Source organism: Nuphar pumila, chromosome 6 (assembly GCF_984573655.1).
Source record: "Nuphar pumila chromosome 6, dmNupPumi1.hap1.1, whole genome shotgun sequence".
NCBI lineage: Eukaryota > Viridiplantae > Streptophyta > Magnoliopsida > Nymphaeales > Nymphaeaceae > Nuphar > Nuphar pumila.
The window spans coordinates 10198434-10222471 of NC_143254.1; the positions used below are offsets into that span (position 1 = coordinate 10198434).

Sequence of the window (24038 nt, forward strand, 5' to 3'; positions counted from 1 at the left end):
TTGTCGTGATTATCAGATTGAACCTGTCAATGATCATAGTTTTTCTCAACAGTTAATGGAAATAACATATGATGATGACCTGATAATAGGGAAACAAGTTGTTTATTTCTTATTCTGGAGCTCTTATCCTTGAAATCTTGCCAAATTTTAAGTGTCATATCTCATCTCTCCTTCTCTGTTCGATTTACAATTTTACCATGAACAAGACTTTAGATTATTATAAGTGTGTGTGTTTCTTTAAACATGAGACTAGTTTTCTTAGATAAAAAACGAGCTGAATACTCATGGGTATATGGCTCTTACGGGGACATGCAGGAACTCTTTGGATGTTTGATGAGTTTTTGAATTTGCTACCATTTGCTTGAGCTGACGTGAAGTCATCATGAGCGAAGCAAGGATGTCCGGACCTCTTGGTAAACTCACTAGACCCGGTAACTTGCCAGATGTGTGTAATTTATTTTCCTTTTTTTTATGATGGGGAACCCTCCCCGAGAGCCGGGTTTCTTAGGCCCTGCGAGGTAAACTCGATTGCCCTTCATCAGGCCTTGGGCCCCACAACTGAGAAGTACTTAATGCACAAATATTTGTGCAATCATATTGCACCTGATCTTTTCAGGGTAAACCTTGGGTGGGGTCATCCATAACCAATCTCTTATGGAGCCCACCCGTTAAAGGCACCCGCACATCCTGTCGATTCCAACCTGGGATGAAGATGTCAGCATCTCTTTCTCCCTATGCCCGCTGCCACTTGGGCGACTCCTGGTGTAAATGCATGTAACATGTTGTTAGTGTTTTAATGTCTTGTTCTTAAATCTGCTGCTTGAGATTAGTGTCCTGCAAACCAAAAGTAAAAGCAAAAAAAGAACCAATAGTGTTTGGATCTATTTTTATTTATTGTTTACATATATAAATTTAAGCACATTTTATAAAGAAGAGTCTTGCCTTTACTTGATTAAGTGAAATGTTTGGATTACAACTGTTTAAATTATAATGAAGAAGAAGAGAAGATTGGTGGATAGTGGTGATGATGGTGAAGGTGGCAGTGGTGGTGGTGATGTTAATGGTGGTAGTCGTGATGGTGGATGGTGCATGGAGGTGGTGGCAATGGTTGTAACAGTGATGATGGTGGTGGTAGTTGTGATTATAGTAATGGTGTGTTAATAGTGGTAAAGGTAGTTATGCCAACGGTGATGGATGGTGGTAGTGGGGATGGTGATGGTGGTGGTGGTGAAGATGATGGTGACGATGATAATGGTGGTGGTGATGGGATTGATGGGGTGAAATGAAAGTAAGTAGTAAAAAAAAAAGGCCTCCATTTATTTTTTGAAAAAAAAGAATGAAAATTATAAAAAAGTCATTAAAATATAAAAGCAAAAGACCAAAATGGAGGGAAGAGAAGAAAGAGAAAAGGAAGTCGAGCCATTTCTCTCTGGGAAAATTTCTTTCTTATATTAAGCTCCTCTCTTGATGCATTATTTACACTTGGAGATCATCAGATATGAGGAGGCTGTTGATATCTAGATCTTGCAGCTAATTACCGGGGCCCTCAATTCGCCCCTTTAATCCACCATTAGTTTTATGAATTTTCATGTGCCACTTTGATGTGTGAATATTTGTAAGCTGACATCTGCCGTTTTAACGTTTGTATAAAAGTAACTTCATCTGCTTTACGTTTTTTTTTATTCTGGATAGGTCTTGAAGTGTCCTCCAACAATGATGAAAGTCGAGAGAGAAAATCAGATATTGAAAACTTAGAGGATGAGAGGAAGGCAAGGGTTGGATCTTTTACAAAGAAAGCCATCAGTGCATCCACCAAGCTCAGAAGTTCTTGGAAAAGGAGCAGGAGAAGCAGCAGAGTCCATTCTATTTCCATTGAAGATGTGCGTGATGCGGAGGAGTCGCAAGCTGTTGATGCGCTCCGCCAAGCGCTTATCCTGGAGGAATTGTTACCCACAAAGCATGATGATTATCATATGATGTTGAGGTAAAAAATCCCCACTTATGTTTGATTTCTTGCTAGAGGTTGGCTGAGAAAGTAAATCTCTCCTTCACTTGAACTTTCTCTGATCTGATCAGGACATTTGGTTTGCTCTTTTTTCCTTTTCCCCTCTTTTGTTTCCTTGTATTTAATCTCGACTATGAAATAGATTCATCTTCCCCTATACAAAATAGTTGGTAGGGTTGTTAGGGCACCCCGGTCTAGTAGGCTCCACTGACTTTATCACTTTCCCACTTTCCTTTTCTGTTTTTTTTTTCATACATTCTATATCAAGCCCCAAAGATGTGATCTACGTAGCTTGTTTAGTGAGAAATGTGTGTTTAGGATCGCACAATCGCAACTTTATCGAGGGTTTCAAAAATCAATGTTTCACAATGCATGGAATATCATGATGGGAAAAAAATAAGGGTTTTACATTGAAATGTATTGATTCAATGAATGTTTCCTGCTAAACAAACAACTCCTGATGCAGCTTGTGGGTCAGCTTGGGAAAACAAAGTTTGCATCTACGACTAGGGGTGTAACTAGTCAGTTCGGTTCGGGCCTTATCAGATCTGATTTTCAAGCGAGTCTAAAAGTAACACCCAAAGTCGACCCAATCTAATTCGGGTTCGGGTTCAGCGAGAAATTGTGGACCCATATGGGTTATCGGGTTCGGGTATGTATCCGATCAAGTCTTTAAGAGATCCCTGTTTTGATTCGGGTTGGGTTCGGGTCTATGTATGGCAGAAAAATTAGACCTATATGAGTTAACGGGTTCAGATATGATTGGTTTGGGTCTTAACAGGTTCAGGTTTCAGCTAGGTCTTGATATGATTGATATTCTAGACCTACTTGCCAATAAAAAATATGTAAATACAAGAAATTAACTATTTATTAAGAATATTATATGCTAACAAACCAGAAGTTTATTAATGCCAATATATATATATATATATATATATATATATATATATATATATATATATATATATATATATATATATATATATATATATACCAACCAACCGTTTCAAGTTGAAATAAAAAGAGGTCGGTTCACATATAAACAAATTTCTGTACATAATTGGTTTGGGTTTGGGTCGGTTCGGATACAAAGCGGGTTCAGGTTCGGGTCAATTCAAGAATAAAATGGGTTTGGGTACATAATTGGGTTAGATTTGGGTCAGCTCGGTTTTACAATACAGAGAACCTTTTGAGTCGGGTATAAAAAGTGGGTCGGATCTAAGCAGGTTCAGGTCTTCATTTGCAATACCCAAGACCCAGCCTATTTTCATTAGGGATCTATATTTTAAATCCAAACCGAACCCATGAGTCCATTAAAATCAGGTCGGGTATAATTGGTTCTGGACGTCAGGTCAAGTCAGGTATACCCAACCCAGTTACACCCTATCCAGGTCTCCCTGCTATATACTATAGTACTAACAGCCTGACATCTATCTATTTATGAGTGTATATGAATAATGACATCAACCTGGATCATGAATTCATCTTAAAAGTAATCCAGGAATAACTGAATAAGATGCATGTGTTATATACACACACATGCACGCGCTATCTATCTGAGTGTGTGAATAATCACATCAACCTGGATCATGAATTCATCTTAAAAGTAATCCAGGAATAACTGAATAAGATGATTGTGTTATTTACACACATGCATGCACATTTATGGGTTTATCTAACATTAAACTAGTATTTAACATTAGATAAATTCAACCTATTAAAATAATCAAAATGACCTTAAAAGTAATAGCATATTTGAAAATGCATGGTTACTTTTAGGAGTGCCCATCCGGCCGGCCTGGCCCAGCCCGATTAGGGCACAACAGGCCAGACCCACATCCTGGCCCGAGCCCGGACTAACTCAATTATAATCAGGCTTGGGCCGAGCCCTTAATTTAGGCCCAACCCAGTTAATGAGCTGAGCCTATCGAGCCCCATGTATTTTATACATGGGCCTTATGCGATTACTAACCATAGGGCTGTCAATGGGTCCGGTTTGTATCGGGCACCCGACCCCACCCAAACCTGAATTCCCGGGTATGGGCATGAAAAGTGCCATCCGAATAAAATTTGGATCGAGCTGAACCTGACCCAAGCACTATGTGGGCCGGGTTTGGGTCATGATTTTTGTTGGGTACCTGACCCAACCCGTTGTTTTTGCTGGGTACCCGACCCGACCTCAGTATTATATCTATATTTTTAATAAAAATATATTTCTAAAATTATGCAGGTCCAAGTTTGGGATTATATTTTCTTGACCCGACAAAACCCAAACCCGACTATTAGTTATATGGGCAGGTTCAAGTCAACTCTGACCCTACCCATTGACAACCCTACTTAACTGGGTCGAACTGCCCAAGTTCTTTCAGGCCAGGGCTGCATTTTGCAGCCCGCCCAGCACCTGGCCCAATGGCCAGCCCTAGTTACTCTTATGGGCGTTATGAGTCTTTTTTATTTGGAGGGTAATAAAAGTCAAACAACTTTTTCAAAATGTAAAAATATACAAGTTTAAATGTGAAAAAGTTAAAAAATACTTTTTTGACCCCAAAAAATAACTAGAAATTTTAAAAAATGTTTTTACTTTTAAGGGTATTTTTGGTTTTTTAATAAGTTGAATGGATCTCATGTTAAACACAACTATATTTTAATGCTAAATAAATCATATATATTTATATTTATAATTATCTGTACAAAGTGAAAGAACTCCTTTTGTTGTTTTTCTTACATCTAACACCATAGATGTGATTTACATGTCTTATTTACTGGGAACGGACTTTTGGATCACTGGAATCCAACCTGTATACAGGTTTTTTCGGTGATCCAAAATCAAAGCTTATGGTTGCTTGATTGGTTGAATGCTATTAATGAAAATTGTAATTCACTATGATTAACAATAGGGCTCGGGAACTTCTTCTTACATCATGCATACACTGATGGAACATGATAAGTAAACCTTGGCATCAAATAATAATGCTAATTTTCAACTTTCAATTTGCCAATTTGAAAAGTTATCTGTATAATTTAGTAATTTAGACAACTTTTATAAATAATTAAATATATTTTTAGGTAAGAGAGAGAGAGAGAGGGTAATAAGATTTAACATCTCCATTAGGGGTGTAATTGGGTTGGGTGTACCCGAACTGAACCAATGTCCCAAACAGATTAGATCTGAACTGACCCAATTTTGATAGAGCCATGGGTTTGGGTCAGGTCTACCATTTAGAATCATTTAACAAATTGGTCAGTTCTGGGTATGTAAACTACAAATCTGACCCAAGGTTTATATCCGAACCCACTATGTACCCAAAACAGTTTTATATCCGACCCATTTTGAATCCTAACTGAACATCATATATACCAATCATGAGAAATTTAAATATAATCATCATTAAGAAAAATATAATTATCATTAATTCAATAGTCTTCCTTTATGATAGTAACTTTTCTAACTCTAAAAGGTTAAAAATCCTAATAGAACTTGTATTAAAACAAACCCACTCATTTATATTCGTCATAATTTACACCTGAACTGATTAACTCTTTCAAGTCTGAATCTTAGTAATATTTAGACTTGACCCATTCATAACCGACCTGTTTTTTTTATTAAACATCTTAACCCATATGTGTCCAAATAATTTGCAGTCATACTTGAACTTAGAATCCATACTCAAAATTGAAACCGGACCAGAATCAAATTAGGTCTGGTTTGGGTCTATCTGTAGACCTGATTAAAAAACAAGTATACTTAAGACTTGAAACGTTTTGGACCCGAACTAATTTACACTTGAACCCATTAAACCATGTGGGTCTTCAAATTTACCCATACCCAAACCCGAATAAAATTAGGTCAACTTTAGGTCTAATTGCTAGACTTGATTCAAGAATCCTAATCTCTGGTTACACCCCTAGTCTCCATGTTGGTAACCTAATCTCTCTCTCTCTCTCGTCGTGGTAAGATCCCCATTTTAACTAACTTTCCTAATTTCTCTCCCCCATAGGATTCCACGTAAATGGCTTCCCTATTCTCCCTCTTTAACTTCCCCATATGATAGCTTTCTTAATTTCTCTCTTTCTACTAAAATACATTTAAGCACATTCAATTTATTAACTAACGGGGACTCCCCTTGTCTGGTAGGAGCAGCTAGTGCACGTTACCTTGTGTTGGGACGTTGAAGGTTCAAAACCCAATGGTATAGTTGTGTAACTGGTAGGGGTCTGCCTAACCCCATCTTGCCTTTCAAACAAAAAAAAAACATTCAATTTAGTAAATTACCATAAAAACTACACCACTCACCATGTCATTTTGCAAAACGTTGTGTGACGTGGTTGACTCGTATAAAAATGAAAAGGTCAACAATTTAATAAATGACATTCAACCCAAGACCCTATCATTTTTAAAATGTTACAATACAACTAATTAACTTTTGGCTCCCTAATGCCCATGATTGCTCCTTTATAAGCAGTATATATATATATATATATATATATATATATATATATATATATATATATATATATATATATATATATATATATATATATATTGTGTGTGTGTGTTAAATATGTTTTTAGAGAGATACAAAATCAGTGGCGCACTAAAACTTGATGATAAAAGAAAATCAAAATTTCTGGTCAAATTGGTTTGATTCAAAGCACAATTTTGAGTGAGTAACAATGATAAGCACATCTACAAGTTTTGATTAAGCATAAAATATCTATAACTTGTTTGAAGTGCTTAGGATGTTTAGGAGCTACTAATTTTTCTGTATGTGTATATATATACATATATACATATATATGTATGTATTATGTGTGTGTATGTATACATGTTTTAACTATGTATTTCTGAATGTATAGACACATAAATATCACATGCATCTTGTTTCTGGATTACTTTCAAGGTGAATCCTTGATACAGGTTGGTGTTACTATTCTTTAACAAATTTATCCAAATGCATTGCTTTCATGATGTAGGTTTTTGAAGGCAAGGAAATTTGATATTGAGAAGACAAAACAAATGTGGTCTGATATGCTCCAATGGAGGAAGGAGTTCGGTACTGACACGATTATGGAGGTAATATTGGCAAATTGAAAGTCAAGTTTTTTTTTTCCTGTCCTTTTCTTGCTCTTGTATGTCGCTCATGCTTGGTATTATTTGTGGGATATTTAACCAAGAAATGCGTTTATCACCTAGTTGTTTTATTAGTCACTATTATATGTATTAATATATCTCGGTGTTTATTATGGAGGTAATATTGGTATTTTGAAGGCCAAGTTTTTTCTTTTCTTTTCTTGCTCTTGTATGTTGCTCATGCTTGGTAGCATTAGTGAGACATTAACAAAGAGAGGTGTTTATCACATTGTTGTTTCTTTAGTCATGTGAGTTTTGTCTTCTTGAACTTATAATGGATATGGCTTTTAGCCAGCATTTATGCATTTATGTATAAGGTATATTGATGTATCTTGGTGTTTCAGACTCTCATTTGTTTCTGCGGGTATTTTCATTTTTGGAGGCCATTTATTATCTCTCCTTTTGGTCTTTAGTTAGGTCTTTAAGTATTTGAAAATCAATAATAAATTTTGGATGCCAAACAAAAAGAAATAAGCACAGAAAAAGAAAAAAAAAACTATGTGAGGAAGCAATACAGAATGACAAATCTGTAACATGCAACAAATAACACAAGGTCATGATATTAAGATTAAAGGTAATCAGAATCAATAAGCAATAACAATGATGTAGTCACATTGTCAACAGGACTACTTATCTGCAAGAAATAAACAAAACTGAAGGCTGGCCACTTGATAACAATCAACATTAAATATCAGATTTGAGAGTGCAATAAATGGACACCTACCCCCACCTAGTAGAAGCCACCGTGTAAGTTGCATCTTCTTAATCAGACCTCATAGATGTAGTCAACATAGTTTATTTGATCGGAATCATGCCCCAGATAACCTGGATCATGCTTTTTGGACATAAAAATAGGTGTTTCTATGCCGTGAAATTTTGGAACATTATATGCTGTTCATTTTGAAGATCTCAAAAAATCTACATATATGTCACAATCACATGATCAAAAGCTTGTTTTCTGCTAAAAAATGCACGTAGATTATACATGTAATGTCTGATTAACAAAAAAAAAACTAGAGAATTTTGAAAAATTATAGCTTCTACCAGATGCCTGTAGATGCTTATATATTTGGGAAAGTATTTGGTACCCTCATGGGTAAGGAACCCCTTAGTTGGAACCAGTGGCGTAGCTAGGATTCATGTGTTGGGGGGGGGGGGGGCAAACAGGGGTGTAGCAAAAAAAAAAAAAATGGTGGGGGGGTGGGGGGTGGTTTGGGGGCAGCGCCCCCGGAAATTTTTTTTTTTAGATAAAATAAAAAATGGCTACAATTATTAATAAAAAACTATTTCATATGGACAAATCAAACTATTTGCTGCAGTCAGGGCTGGGCTAGGACTGGGCTAAAAAAATGGATAAAAACCTATTTCATATGGAATCAGGTCTGGGCTAGGACTGGGCTTTTAAAAAAAAAAATAACTCTTTCGGGAGGTAGGACTGGGCTGCCCCCCCTCCCCCCAGCTCCGCCTCTGGTTGGAACTCATAGTGGGAGGTTGTTTTGACCAAATCTAACCCCATGGGCATGCTCACATGGTCAAAATAGTAGGAATTGACTTTTGGATGTAAAAAGCTATTTTATGAGTGTGAAAATAAGATATACTGTAGGTCATTGATTTTTCAATCCCTACAAAATCTTATATACATGTTGGAATAACATGATCCAAGCACCGATCTTATATACATGTTGGAATAACATGATCCAAGCACCGATTTCTACTAATTGACGTGGGCTACACAGTTTCCATTCTTCGCTCGCCAGGCCTAAGTGTGCAGGGGCACGTCCCTGCATCGTGGTGCCGGACTCACGATCAGATCCATCACCTGGGTTCGATCGTCCATCCCATTGGAGCCGGGTTCCCTAGTCGTGCCTGAGTCATGCGGTATGGATCCGGGTTGGTCCTGCTCTGCATCATTCTCCCCTGGTTGGGAAGAAGTCGGCTCTGACGACTTGTTGTCACCACAGTAAGCATATAGATCAAACACATTGAAGATAGGCAAAATGTGTCAATCTTCGGACAATTCAAGGAGGTAGGCATTCAGACCCAATCGCTGGAGGATCTTGAAGGGCCCATGCTTCTTAGGACTCAACTTACCATAAGTACCTATTGGGAAATGCTCAGGATGCAGGTAAACCCACACTAATTGTCCTACTTGAAGCTGGACATCTCGATGACCCTGGTCCACAAAGGCTTTGTAAGCTTCGTAACTTTCAACAAGCTTGGCTCTGACTTGTTTGTGAATATCACACATGTACTCAATGATATCAAATGTGTCTGGGGCTGGGTCTTGGAGACTAGGCACATGTGCTAAATCTACTACATGGATTGGTGAACGACCATAAACCACTTGAAAATGAGACTTGCCCGTGGACCTGTTGATGGAACTATTGTAGGCGAACTCGGCTTGCGGTAAGACTAGGTCCCAAGTTCTGACATTCTCCCTAACTAGACTCCTGAGTAGGTTCCCTAAGGTGCGGTTCATGACTTCGGTTTGGCCATCGGTCTGCGAGTGGTATGCACTGTTGAACTGGAGTTTGGTTTTCAATAAGGCCCATAATGATTTCCAAAAATGACTCATGAAGCGAGTGTCACGATCTGAGGTGATCATGTGAAGCAATCCATGAAAGCGAGTCGCGTCCTTGAAGTAGTACGAGGCATCAATGGTTCGCTTACACAGGACAAAGATAGCTATTTTAGAAATCGGTCAACCACAACTAAGATGAAATCAAAATGATGCGAGGTTCTGAGAAGACCCACAATAAAATCCATGGAAACGTGTTTCCAAGGCCTCTCAGGGATGGGCAAAGGAGTGTACAAACCACTATTCTGACGTCGACCATTGGACACTTGACATACTCAACAACTCTGGACAAACTTGACAATATTTTTGCGCATTTTGGGCCAAAAGTAGCGTTCATCTAACAGAGCGAACGTCTTATCATGTCCAAAATGCCCAGCTAGTGCCTCTTCATGTAACTCGAAAATCAATTGTAGCCTAAGAGAGAATGCTGACACACATAACTTATTACCTCGAAAGAGGTAACCGTTATGTATAACGAATTGTGGGTCTGTTGTGCTGGTAGAGGAGAGGCACCATTTCCAGACCGACTGAAAATCAGGGTCCATTGCGTACAACTCCTTGCATTGCTCAAACCCAATGACTTTCACGAACATAGTCATTAAAAGACTATTTTTCCTTCTAAGTGTGTCAGCTACCTTGTTCTGAGTACCTGATTGATGGCGAATCATAAAAGTGTACTCTTGCAAAAAATTGACCAACTTGGCATGTCTAGCACTCAACTTCTTTTGGCTATTTAAATACTTTAATGCCTCATGATCCGTGTACAAGACAAACTCTTTATAAATGAGATAATGCCTCTAATAACGAAGGTCTTGCACAACAGCATAGAACTCGACATCATAAGTGGAGTACTGACACCTCGCCTGAGTCAGCTTTTCACTAAAGAAAGCAATGGGCTTGCGGTTCTGACTTAAGACGGCACCAATTCTTACTTCAGAGGCATCACACTCAACCTCAAAGACCGCGCTAAAATCAGGAAGGGCTAGGACGGGGGCACTAGTCATTTTCTCTTTGATGAACGTGAAAGCTTTGCCCATGGCCGAAGTCCAATATAAACTACTACCCTTTAGGCATTCCGTGATAGAGGCCATGAGAGTGCTAAAGTTTCTCATAAAACGACGATAGAAAGTGGCTAGCCCGTGAAAACTACGGACCTCTCCTATAGTCCTTGGGGTAGGCCATTTTACAATCGCACGGACTTTGGCGGGATCCACCTTAACTCCATCAGACGACACAATAAAACCCAAAAATACCACACTTAATGTCATAAACTCACACTTTTTGGCATTGACATACAACTTCTCCTTCCTTAAAATCTCTAGGACTTGGCGCAAATGATTCAAATGATCAGACAACGAAGAACTATAGACCAAGATATCATCGAATTATACTATTATGAACTTCTCTATACACGAATGCAACACTTGGGTCATCATGTTCATGAAAGTACTCGAGGCATTTGATAACCCAAATGGCATGACTAACCACTCATACAACCCATCACGTGTCTTGAATGCCGTTTTTCATTTAACCCCATCTCAGATACGGATTTGATGGTACCCACTTTTTAAATCGGTTTTAGAGAAAATAGAAGCACCAGCCAACATATCGAACATGTCATCCAACCGGAGAATGGAGAAACGATACTTGATAGTGATGCGATTGATCTCTCTACTGTCGACACACATGCACATGGACACATCTTTCTTAGGAGTGAGCAGGGCGGGCATTACACAAGGGCTCACACTCTCACGAATAAAACCCTTTTGTAGTAACTCTTGTACCTGCCTCAACAACTCGGCATGCTCGGATGAGTTCATTCGATAGGCGGGGAGGTTAGGCGGGGACTTAATCAATGGCATGTTGCACCACCCTCATCGAAGGTAGGCCATCAGGAAGGTCGTATGGTATAATGTCGCAAAATTCCTCAACAAGGGGCGCGATGTCCGCCAGAACGGGTAACAACGTACTCATAGACGGCTTAGCCACCAGGGCATAACAATAACCATCCTCCCTACAACGGCTCAAGAAAGTCCAGTATGATAGGCTCGCGAGTCAGGAAACTCGCTCGGGCTTATCCACAGTGGGAAAACCGGTGTCCTTGATAGGGAGGATGACTATTTTATGCCCCTTAAAAATAAATGAGTACGTGTTCCTACGGCTATTGTGAATTATCTTGTGATCAAACTGCCAAGGACGTCCCAAAAGAATATGGCACACACTCATAGGGGCTACATTACACCACACCTCATCATGGTAATGCTCCCCCATGGAGAACCGAACTAAACAACGTTGGGTAATGGAAACCTCATTTCCTCTTTTGAACCATGCCATCTTGTATGACTGAGACAATTTTTTCATTTATGGTTCAGGGTGGACACAACACTCTCGAAAACCATATTCTCACAAGCCCCAGTATCGATGCTAGCATCGCATGCCCCTCACAGTTGCACCGGGTCCTAAAAATGTTATTCCACAACCATCTTGCAAGGGTCGACTCTCGGGGTACGGTCAAAACATGACGGATGGACAACAAATTTTTGATGTTACCGTTGAACTCTACGACTTCCTTCTCATTCTCTCCCTCAACCGGCGACTCACACTCACTCTCACTATCGGATGCGAACTTAACAATACCCTCGATGAAATGGGCGTTCTTGTTCACGGTGGGGCACTTGGACGCTACGTGCTCTAACTCCTAACACCTAAAATAACAGATGGTTGACTCACTAGGTTTGGACTTGGACCTGGTATGGTAGGCTAGTCCAGACTGGTCAGGCTTGCTAGAGTCTGCTCTTGGGGTAAACTTTGACTCTTCCTACCTTGGGGAGATCACTCCCCTGGTTGGGAGACTCGACTTGAGTCGACTGAACTGGTCACTCCTGGAGACTCTATACTCCTGTCTCCTTTTCAAAATTTCCTCCACATTCATTGCATAATTGCTGGCATGATCCAATGACTAGACTGTGACACAACTGAAATCATCATAAATAGCAGGTAGGATCAGGGATCGAGTTGTGGTGTGAAAAGGCCTGGTTAAAACTTGATCCTTGATCCATAACAGGATGGGTCTGGTTTTGACCCGACTCAAATTCAAACTGGAGCTCCATCCGGGTCCGATATAGGTTTGAGTCGATATTAGATATATTTTGGGGCTCAAGATTAGGGGGTTGGGTTTGATTCGGGGCGAAGCGCAAACCAAACCTAACTGGGTAGGTCGAGTATGGGGGTTCAAGACTCGGACCCGCTCCTTGGGACCCAAAGGATGGTCCTCAGGATCCAGGTATGGGTCTCGCTGTCACAAACTCTGGTCCAGACCCTCTCGGGTTCGGACCCATCCACAGGGATCCCTCTGCTCCCGCTCACGGGTGTGCTGCCATAGGGCCTCCACGCACGGGCTCAGGAGGGAAGGAGAGTTCCTTCCCGAGTCGGACTGACGAACCTGGGCCTGCAGCAGGGCCCAGCATGACGCTGGGGTCCTGCAGACCAGGCTCGGTCTGCGACACAGCCATTGTGGCTCGTGGCCAGAGTTATAGCACACCCGAGACGTGGGGGGGTCTTGCCGTGATCCCCTGGTTCGGCTGGAAAGTACCGACTGTGTGATTCACAGCCGCTACCGATTCTGGATGGAGAGAGGGTACCAGATGCGAAATGGTGGCGTAGACAGACTGAGGGTGCGTCGGCTGGACTGATTCTGTGAGTATTGCATTCACATGATCGATTGCGCCGTCATCCAGCTCCGCTCATGTTCTTTGCATTAACGTTGCCATTGCTCCATCGGCAACTCAAGGGCGACAATCCGGCCTTCGATCTCGTCCATACATTTTGACATGTCGGCAATGTCTTTGCTCACGCATAGCGGATTTTCTTGGATCTTGGTCATCATGTCTATCATCCGCATCATCGGATCCTCGTTGTCGATTTTCTTCCGCTATATCCCACTCGTAGGATCGTTTCTCGCTTCTTGCGCCATGTCGTTGACCAAGGAGGAGGGTTGGTGCTCTGATACCACTTTGATGCAGCGAGGATTGGAGTTCCGATGCTACTTAATTTTTTTATTGAAAGGAACAAATTACAATGAAGAATAATGGAGAAAATAGAGAATGAAAATAATGGTTGCAGAAGAACAAATGCTGGCAGCAAAGCAGAAAACATAAAACAATAAAAGAAAAGAGCAAATCTTCAACTTCTTCCACCCCACATAACCCTAGAGCTAGGCACTTAATAGGCTGCACACAGGGTCTGGATCTCGGATCCGGACCTGGGACTAAGACCCGATGCTCTCAACTCTTGTTGGGGTTGTTGACGTGGGCTGCACAGTTTCCATTCTTCGCTCGCCTGGCGTAAGGGAGTAGGGGCACGTCCCTGCATCGTGGTGCTGGACTCGCGATCAGATCCATCACCTGGGTTTGATCGTCCATCCCATTGGAGCCAGGTTCCCTGACCGTGCCTGGGTCATGCGGTATGGATCCGGGTCAGTTCTGCTCTGTATCAAGAACTATAGCTGGAAATCATAAGTTCAAGTTGTATTGACTCAATCTGACCATATAGATGTGCTCAGCATGCTAAAATTAAACCCTGGATCATGTTTTTTGATTTAAAAATATGATGTTTTTGAGTCATAAAATTTTGGTACATTGTAGGCCATTATTTTTGAAGCCCTTAGGGCACGTTTGAAAGTGAGAAAGATGTAGGAAAAGTGATGCAAAATAGAAAATCCGTACGGATTTTTTGACCCTTCCAAACGAGAGAGAGAGAGAGAGAGAGAGAGAGAGAGAGAGTTTTTTCTAAAAAGTACACTTTTTGATAGGAAACATTCCTCCATGGGGGGTGTGGTGGAGGAATGTTTCCTACCAAGAAAAAATTTATTTTCACACCCCACCACCCATCTCACCACCACAACAACCACCCACCATCTCATCATCACAACAACGATCCATCTAACCACCACCACCCTCCTCTCTCATTTTTTCACATTTTTCCACTTTTTTTTTCTCATGCTTCACAAACAAGCGATTTTTTTTTTTTTGGAGAACTTCTCATATAGAAAAATCTCATAGGCAAAACTTTTTTTTCCTATGAGAGTTTTTCTCTCTTCCAAATATGAGAACCTGCTTAGGTGTCACAATCACATGATTCAAAACTTATTTTCTACTAAACAAACCTTGTAGATTACAACCATAGGATCTGATCTACAAAAAAATCTAAAAAATATTAAAGATTTATTTCTAAATAGTTTTGTACCTTCATTAGCACCAAAAAATCATCACATATATATAGTGATTTTATTTTATATGTATGTATATTATATATCATTTATAACACATGGTTATATATGGAATATCTAATACGTGTACATATACATATTTATTTATTTGGTTATACATGTATGTATGTACATAATATGTGTTTGTCTCTGTATGTGTATGAAAAATATATGTATGACTCTGCCAAGTCTTGTATTAAATCTGGGTCATTCACTAGATTGAACCAGTAAATGACTGATCTGGGTTGACTCGTTGAGTCACCAAGACAAGCGCAATGCATATTAAGATCCTTTAGAATGTCTTAGTATAAAGCATCACTTTTTCACGGGGGGCTCTCTCCCAGCTCCTCTTATTGAAAAATGCATCACTTCTGCAGGCTATTAATTTTGTATATTTGTTTCACTGCACGTATGAGCACATGCATAGTGGCACAATATGTATAAGGAAAATACATGCACAATGCATATTCTTTAGAATGTTAAATACTGGACCTGAATTTCTAGAAGAAAGTCAAAACATTACCTTATTTTATTTAACCTGCAGCATTTGCTTGTCCACCATGAAACCATTGAAATTGAGACCCTTGTCAAACTTGCAGCAGTCCATGTGAAATGCAAGCTGTCCCATTTGCATAAATGTGAGATTGTAGTGTATCTTGGCTGCAGTCTCTTTCATGTCAATCACATTTTCAAATGTTTAGAGCCTCGTATTCAAAAGAAAAAATTATTCTGGGGTTATACATTTGTTGATTTATTGAATAAGCATATTTCTATATGCTGCTTGACTAGACTCTTAGGAGCATTTTCTTTGATTGTCATATTTTTCTTATAGCTTTTGATTGCTTCTTCTTTGATAGGATTTTGATTTCAAAGAAATTGAAGAGGTTCGGAAGTACTACCCCCAAGGACATCATGGGGTTGATAAAGAAGGGAGGCCTGTTTACATAGAGCAATTGGGAAAAGTTGATGCTAATAAATTGATGCAAGTTACAAACATGGAGCGGTATGTGAAATACCATGTGCAGGAATTTGAGAAGATCTTTGCCGTCAAGTTCCCAGCTTGCTCTATTGCAGCAAAAAAACATATTGATTCCAGCACAACAATCCTGGACGTGCAGGGTGTTGTATGTGGCTCTTAGTTTCCTTTTAATTCTTTGAAATGTTCACCTATTCGGATTATTTCTTTCTGTAAACTGTGACGTGTTGCTCAGGGCCTTAAAAATTTTAATAAGACAGCAAGGGATCTAATTACGAGGCTCCAGAAAATTGATGGTGATAACTACCCTGAGGTATTCCTTTTTATTACTTGCTTACTTATAGATATAGGACTTAGTGTTTGTCTTTCCGCATGGACTAAGGGAACTTTGATTTCAATCACTTTTTCCATGTTGCTGCAGACCTTGCATCGCATGTTCATCATTAATGCAGGTTCTGGATTCAGAATGCTCTGGAACACAATAAAGTCTTTTCTTGATCCCAAAACAACTGCTAAGATCCACGTAAGTTGAAATATATTTTATATAATTTCAGCATAATTATGTTATAGTGTAATACATTCATTGTTATTGATGTATTCCTTCTTGTTAGGTTCTTGGAAACAAGTATGAGAGCAAGTTGCTTGAAGTCATTGATGCCAGGTTCGGTTTTAATTTTGCTTCTATAAGGATTTCAGATTTTTTTTCTTGGTTGCGGCTCTGAAAAAAATGCTAGAATCTCAGTTATTTCCCGCACTTGCATTTACATACTAAGATTTGATGCTTACTCTGAAAAAGTTTTAAATGAAGAGATCTTCATTGCTGAGTACTATGTTTCATCTTGTTGTTGCCTACTTGAATAAATAAATACTAAAATGCCCCAAGATTTTAAACCTAAAAACACATGATTTTTTTTCTTTTAACATCAGCGGAAAGCTTTGGGTACAACCTTAGGTGGGTTACAGAACAATCAATCGATAACAATATTACTGAATTTAAGGCGGATCACATTCTTATTTGAAATAATTCAATATCCATAACCAGAGTCAAAACTATTCTAACAAATGTTTTCAAAATAATAAATGAAATGTGTCTCGAAAATTCAGCGCCCGAGAAAGAGAAATTGACTGGCTCTTTTGACCCGCTCTGACATCCCGCAACCGCTCTAGCTCAACTACTCGGTATCTAAAATGTTTTAGCAGAGGGTCAGAACAACCCTAGTAGGAATACAAAGACAAAGCATATATGCATAGAAATAAACATACATGAAACAACATTCTTTTCATACATATAACATCAATAAAGCAATATCAGTGCATAACTAATTTCATTAATAATTGTTATATAACATGAAAAAATCATATGCACCAATCTCATTAATGCATGAACATTTAATTCATGTATGACTTACCAATGCAATCAAAGTATCCACCATGACATGAATAATTTATAATTCTTTTCTTTACATTTTTTTTATTTGAATGATGCATGTCATGCCATAATGCACAATCTCACTTTTGTTTATCTTTCAATACTCTATGAGTACAATACAAATAATAACCGGATTGGAAGCACAAACCAGGAGGTGAATTCAATCAATTTGTGTCTTATTACCCTGGCCTTGCACATCTAATCCAGGTTCTAGGTGACGGACAATCCAGTCGAGAGAGATAGGAAACAAATCAATTTATAATAAACTTCTCAAATCTGATCAGATGACAAAACCTTCTCTAATCAGTTTGGAATAAACATCTGTAAACAAATTTAAGATTTAACGAACGTGCTTTCTTTAGTGACAAAATCACAGTTTTTATAAAATGCATAACAACCTTTTTCAAAAACATAGAAATCTAGTTTTTTTCTCACAAAATCATAAAACACACATTAATCATGAGGAGTCTGTTGATCAAGCATGCCTACATCTACACACACACACCTGGTTTAGGTATCCTACCTCTGAATCACGAAAAAAACCTTTGTTCTTGCCTTCTTGTACGGAATCAGCAACTCTACGAATGCCACCTCCTTGTTGCAACTCCAATGACAGCAATCAGCCTCTTTGGACGTGAGAGAGGAAAGGAAGAAGGAAGAAGGAAGAAGGAAAGGGAAGCTCTAGAACTCTAATGCTCACACACGAAGAGAGAAGAGACAAAAAAAAAAGAGTGAATGAGAGAGGAGAGGAACATGAGAGGGGTTTATATAATCTCTCTCACTCTCTTAGAACGAAGGGGCTCCTACCATATGAGAGTCTCCTTCCCAAACTTTTTCCTTTTCTTTCCTAATCTTCCTCTCTTATTTCCTTTTATCTTATAAACTTTACATTTCATCTTCATTAATGTTGGTTATAATAAATACACCATAGTCACAAATATCGTCGATATTTTGAAAATATCGTGATATTAACGTGATACAATGGAAAAATGATATTAAACGCAAAATATCATGATATTTTCAAAATATCAAGAATTTATATATCATGATAATATCCTGATAATATCGGGATAATATCAAATATTTTCTGTTTTATTTTTTATTTGGTTTTCTTCTTTCCTTTACATTTTTTACTTATTTCTTTTATTATTTATGTATTTTTTTTTCTAAACATGATATTTTCTTACTTTTTGGTTCTTTTTTATATTTTTAAGTCCCTATATTTTCCTGAGATTTATCACCAAACTATATTATTGTGAGAAGTAGCTCACCGAGATATAGCGGATACCGATATTTGTGAATATGATATATACATTTATCCAAGAGAGGTGGGGACATCCCATCCTCTAGAGCGTGCACATGCTTTGATCCAACGGATCTCACAATACCCGGATCCAATTAGTTATAACCGGATCCCCAAAAGCACGACACAAAATCCATAATTGGATCCTATATGATATCTGGATCCAAATGAACTGACTAATCTAATTGGAATATTCATTAAGTTCCACCATAACTAATGATTTAAACACGCATACACCTAATTCATTAATGAATTTAACGGGTTAGCTATGATAATATATCGATAAAAATCACAGATGTTACAAATACCGTCCACAACATTTAGTTTTAATCTTCGAAAGAGAGATTTTCTTCATGCTCCTTCTATTCTGTGTGTGTCTGCTAATGTGTGCTTCTGCGGATGTGTTCCATGTCTGCATGTAGTGTTTGTTCTTTCTTTGTCAAATGACATGTAGGCCTGTTCATGCACCCTTTTGAATGTTATATTTATTATTCTTAGAAATCATTCCAATGGCTGATCTTCTATTCTTCCATTCACCACGTGACTGCACTGGTCTTATATTAGTGAATTGCCCGAGTTTCTGGGAGGGACCTGTACTTGTGCAGATCAAGGTGGTTGCCTAATATCAGACAAAGGCCCATGGAATGATCCTGAACTATTGAAGGTTTTGATTGCTTCTTTATCCATATTTGAGAGCATTCTAATTACTAGCAATGCTTTTAACTGATATTTCAAGGAATTTTCATTGACTGCTTTTATTATTTGGCAGGTACTTCAGGGAGAAGGCAAGTGTTCCAAGAAAATCATTTCTGTTTCAGGCAGTGAGGAAAAGATTATTTCTCAAACTGATATAGTGTGTCCTAAGGTTGTTATTGTCTATGAATATTTTCAGTATCTCCCTTGTAGTATCTAAATTTTCCTATGTTATCAAATTTTCAGCACAAGTACTGTTTATATAGTTATACTACTCATCATTTACTTGCTCCCTTATCATTCTAAGAAGGGTTTTGATACCTTTAGCGGGGAGCCTCTACACAAAGCTGAAAGCATGCAGTCTCCAGGTCCAAGGGATTTTGAGCATCCTCATCTATCGCCTGTCCATGAAAAAGTAAGCAAATGTGTTTCCTATTTATTTTAACTTTTCTTTATTTTGAGATTAGCAGCTTTTGACTGTTGCCATTTCTAGATGGAAATTCCATGAACACTAGGTTACACACCATATTCATCACTTTAGCCATAAACAGATTGTTTTCGTCGGTTATTTTTATTGCTGGTCTTTTGAAGCTCATATAGCATTCCATACAGGTTGCGAAGCAATTTATCCCCTGCCTGGATTGTGGCCTTAGTCAAACTGATTAGACTGGTTGTGGACAACCAGGAAATGATCTTGAAAAATCACTTCTGAAATTTAAAGAAAAATGGATTAGTGAAAACCAATTCTCTGTTCCACCCTTTTGAAAATAAGGAACATAAAGGATTATACTTCATTTTCCTCGAGTTATGTTATCTTTTAACGTGTTGTTTCATCATTTTGCCGTGAAAGTATATAAATACCAACAAACAAAAGGTGCATATCCTCGAACTTCATGTTCCTTGAATTATGTTATCTTTTAAGGTGTCGTTTCATCATTTTGCTGTTAAAGTACGTAAATGCCAACAAAACAGAAGGTGCATGTGACTATTGTAACAATAAGTCAAAGTTTAATTTAGGAAAGCATTCTAGCCTATGGAAACTGTGTTATCATTTTGAAATATACAATACTGCATTCGTTTTAGGAACCATCTATTTTGTTAGTTTTCTTCCAGCCATGAGCTTGATACTATTTGAGATTTTCCTCTTTTTTCTTTTTCCTTCTCTTTGTTTAATATCTAAAGTTTTTATTTATCTGTTCCAATTGTTTAACATTCTATAGGCTCAACTAGAGAAAGGGAATTTCCAAAAAGATTGTGAATATGCTGATCATATCCCGATGGTTGATAAGACTGTATATGGCAACTGGATGAAAGAAGCACAAAAAGATGAGAAATGTGTGCTCTCTAAGGGTAAGGAAGCATATCTCTGTTGATTCTCAAGCTGTATACAAGCAGGGAATGCTGAAGTGGGTTTGGGTGGTTGGAATCTCATTCACTTAATCCCATGGTCAGCCACATTCATAGTTCAACCACATTCAACTCTGGCTGAAATTGCTTTCTGGACTGCATCAACGTTTTTGTCCTTGGTGCATTTATAAATTTGTAGTGGACAAACTTCATTACATAGGTGTAAAGTAGACTGAATGTTTAGCTGATACTGTTTTGATTCTCCAAGATTATATGTTTGGTGTTGGGTCAAGTTTCGAGAGTGTAGAGCATTTTTTTAATTGAACATGCTGGAAGAACTTGAAGGCTAAAGAAAAATGTTTTTGCTTTCAAGTTTTAACTTGGAGAAATATGATTTTGTCTGTCTTCTACCTGCATTTATATTTGGTGTTCTAGTTTGATACATTTCCTCCCTTTCTTTCATTTTTCCAAACTAAACTTTTAATTAGATCATCACTCTGAACCTAACCTGGCATCAGAGTAACTTCCATATTATGGCTCCCATCCCCACCCTTCCCACTGAAAATAGCTGTTTTACAATTTGCCAAATTGGAGCACAAGAAGTGAAGGGTATACTGGATGAACACAGTTACTAGTATTGACAACATGACATCCGGTCTTCTTGCATTGTTGTCTTTGACTTGTTTTTCTTTAACCACATGGGGATGGATGGCATTTACTGAAATCAGTGAACTGTTTCATGCAGCTTGCATCCTCTTGCCTTTTCCTTACAGATTTCGTTAAATTGTTTATTTAGTAAAAGGTGCTTTCTCTCCGGTGGATGTTCCTGTGGCTCCTGAAGGATTCAGCAGACAAATCTTTACTGGAGTCATGACCTTTGCTATGGGTGTTGCTGCTGTTGTTCGTTTTACTAATTCAATGCCAAAGATGATCACAGAGGCAGCACTTGATTATGCTAATCCTGCCTTATGTGTCGACTCAATGAAGAAAGGTCAGAAAATACCTTGCGCTTTTCCTGGTGCTGAGTATGCATCTGTTACAAGACGCTTGAGCGAGTTGGAAGATCAGGTTAGCAGTCTTAACATGAAACCTGCAGCAATGCCATCTGAGAAAGAGGAATTACTAAACACTGCTGTGAAACGAGTTGATGCCCTGGAAGCTGAACTCATGGAAACTAAGAAGGTTAGCATACAAGTTCTTGCTCATCAGTGATAATGAGAAGCTAGTTAGAACAAGAGACTTTTTGTGCCTTGGGTAGTACCTATGTAACATGGACACTTCTAAATGGGCGTACACACCCATGTCGCGAGATGGTGCTGGTGCGACACCTGGATACACGGCTTCTGAAATGTCAGGTGCAGTCAACCAGACAGAAAACTGGACGGTTAACCCTAACCAAGTTCAGTTTCATCTATACTATATACATAAATATGTACACACCCAAACAATATATATATATATATATATATATATATATATATATATATATATATATATATATATATATATATATATATATATATATATATATATATATATATCTGCACCCCGCACTTAAATTTTTTGAAGTTGATGTGTCGCACCCTTCGAACCTGCACCCGCATCTGCATCTGCATCCGCACCTATGTAACATAGGGTAGTCATTTTGTGCATGCATATTTGGTGTATATCGCCTTGCATACTTTTTTACTTGCTTGCTTTTGTATGTTCTTTAACGTCTATCTTTGCTGATGCCTTATTCCTTTCTGAATTTGATGTTTGGTTTCAGGCTCTTCAAGAAGCTCTTGCAAAACAAGAGGAGCTGCTTGCATATGTTGAGAAGAAGAAGAAAAAGTCGAAGGTATGTCTGTGCTACACATTCCAGAACTGATGGTACATTACTAGAATTTGCAAGAGGATACATGCTCATTAGTTTTCAACTTGTACTCATTAAAACAAGAGGAGATGCATGTACGTTCCATTTAGTAGCTTCCTGTCAGTTTTCCATTTATTGTGGGAGTAAGTTAGGTTGCCAAATGACCTGGGTTCTCAGACATACATATATTTAGCAGCCTCTTGTCAGTTTTTCATGTGTTAATGGAGCAAATTGGGTTGTTAAAATAACTGTAATCTCCAATTGGTTGGACTATTGGTCTTTTTCAGATTAAGTACTTTGATATTCTAGAAGTTTTCTTGCTTTAAAAAGTAAAAAAAGGGAACATCTTTTTGTTTGTTCTTTGAGAAACCATTTGCTTTTTTTATGTACAATATTACATATAGGCAAATATTTTCTGTTCTTTTTGTTGCGCAATTTTTTTAATCCTCTCCATGTTCAAGATCATAAATTGCTGTCATGGTTAACTGACACCTTAAGCTTTCTTCATTTGGTTAAAACTTGAGAAAAAAAAGTGACAAAATGCTACTTTTGTTTTCCTTGTTCACTTGTTCATTTTCTTGTGCTGATTATTGAGTCAAATCCGCACATATTCCTGTCTTCAAACTAATGGTGTAGCATTCTTTTTGTTGAAAATTCAGTCCCCATCTGAGTGCCTCCGGTACTTCTGCATACTGTGTACTGCCTCCTACTAGTAACTTCTTGTTTTTTATCTTTTGAGAAATTGTATCGATGTTGTTGTGTTCCATAGTTCATACTAATCTTCTTTTATATTTGCAGAGTCTGTTCTGGTAAGCTGCATTTATTGCTTGCGGGATCAATAAGGCAGAAGCTCAGTCATGTGAGAGATACCTGGTTGTTGCAACCCTCTTGATTTTTGTATCTTGCCTTGATGACCGTCTCATTTCACTATGGAAACCGCTCTTCTTTTGTTACATTTGAATTCTCTCATTGCTTCAAAGGCTTCAATAAAATGAAACATTATATTTTGGCAGAGTTTGAAAAACATCTATACATTCGGAATGTGTACTTTCTTTTGGAAAACTATTCGTTTCGGAAACCGATTCTGACAACATTGGCTGATTCACAATTATTGTTTTGAATTGGCCTTTTTAAATTTTCAATTTTATGAAAAAATGTTGAAAAAGAAAAATGATGAAAGTACAGGAATAAAGTACATGATGACTTACAGGGTCCAATCAAATTCTACAATATACATGTAATGTCTGAACAATCAAATAGCCAATAAATATTATAAGTATCATAAAAAAATAAAAAGAAAACCAATTTAGTCGATTTTCAAGAAAAACAATGAAGGGCTGATTAGATTCAAATCGGCCAATTCTGTTCTATTCTGACATTGGTTGCAACTTGCAAGCAGCAGAGGTGTTTTGGTTTTATGTTGGTATCCTGTAATATTTGCATAATTTAGCACTG

The 24038-nt window shown here is 38.2% G+C and overlaps 1 protein-coding gene across 1 annotated transcript; it reads left to right on the plus strand.

Annotated features, from left to right (window-relative positions):
- The first annotated feature begins 990 nt into the window (after positions 1 to 990).
- Positions 991 to 22598, plus strand: LOC149833916 (phosphatidylinositol/phosphatidylcholine transfer protein SFH12-like). Its single transcript, XM_090009233.1, has 13 exons — positions 991 to 1131; positions 1173 to 1260; positions 1693 to 1984; positions 6980 to 7079; positions 15838 to 16104; positions 16192 to 16269; positions 16378 to 16479; positions 16568 to 16617; positions 19253 to 19352; positions 19458 to 19553; positions 20602 to 20731; positions 21525 to 21910; positions 22497 to 22598. Exons 1-13 carry the CDS (start codon positions 991 to 993, stop codon positions 22596 to 22598), a joined length of 1932 nt encoding a protein of 643 aa, XP_089865359.1.
- Positions 22599 to 24038: the final 1440 nt, after the last annotated feature.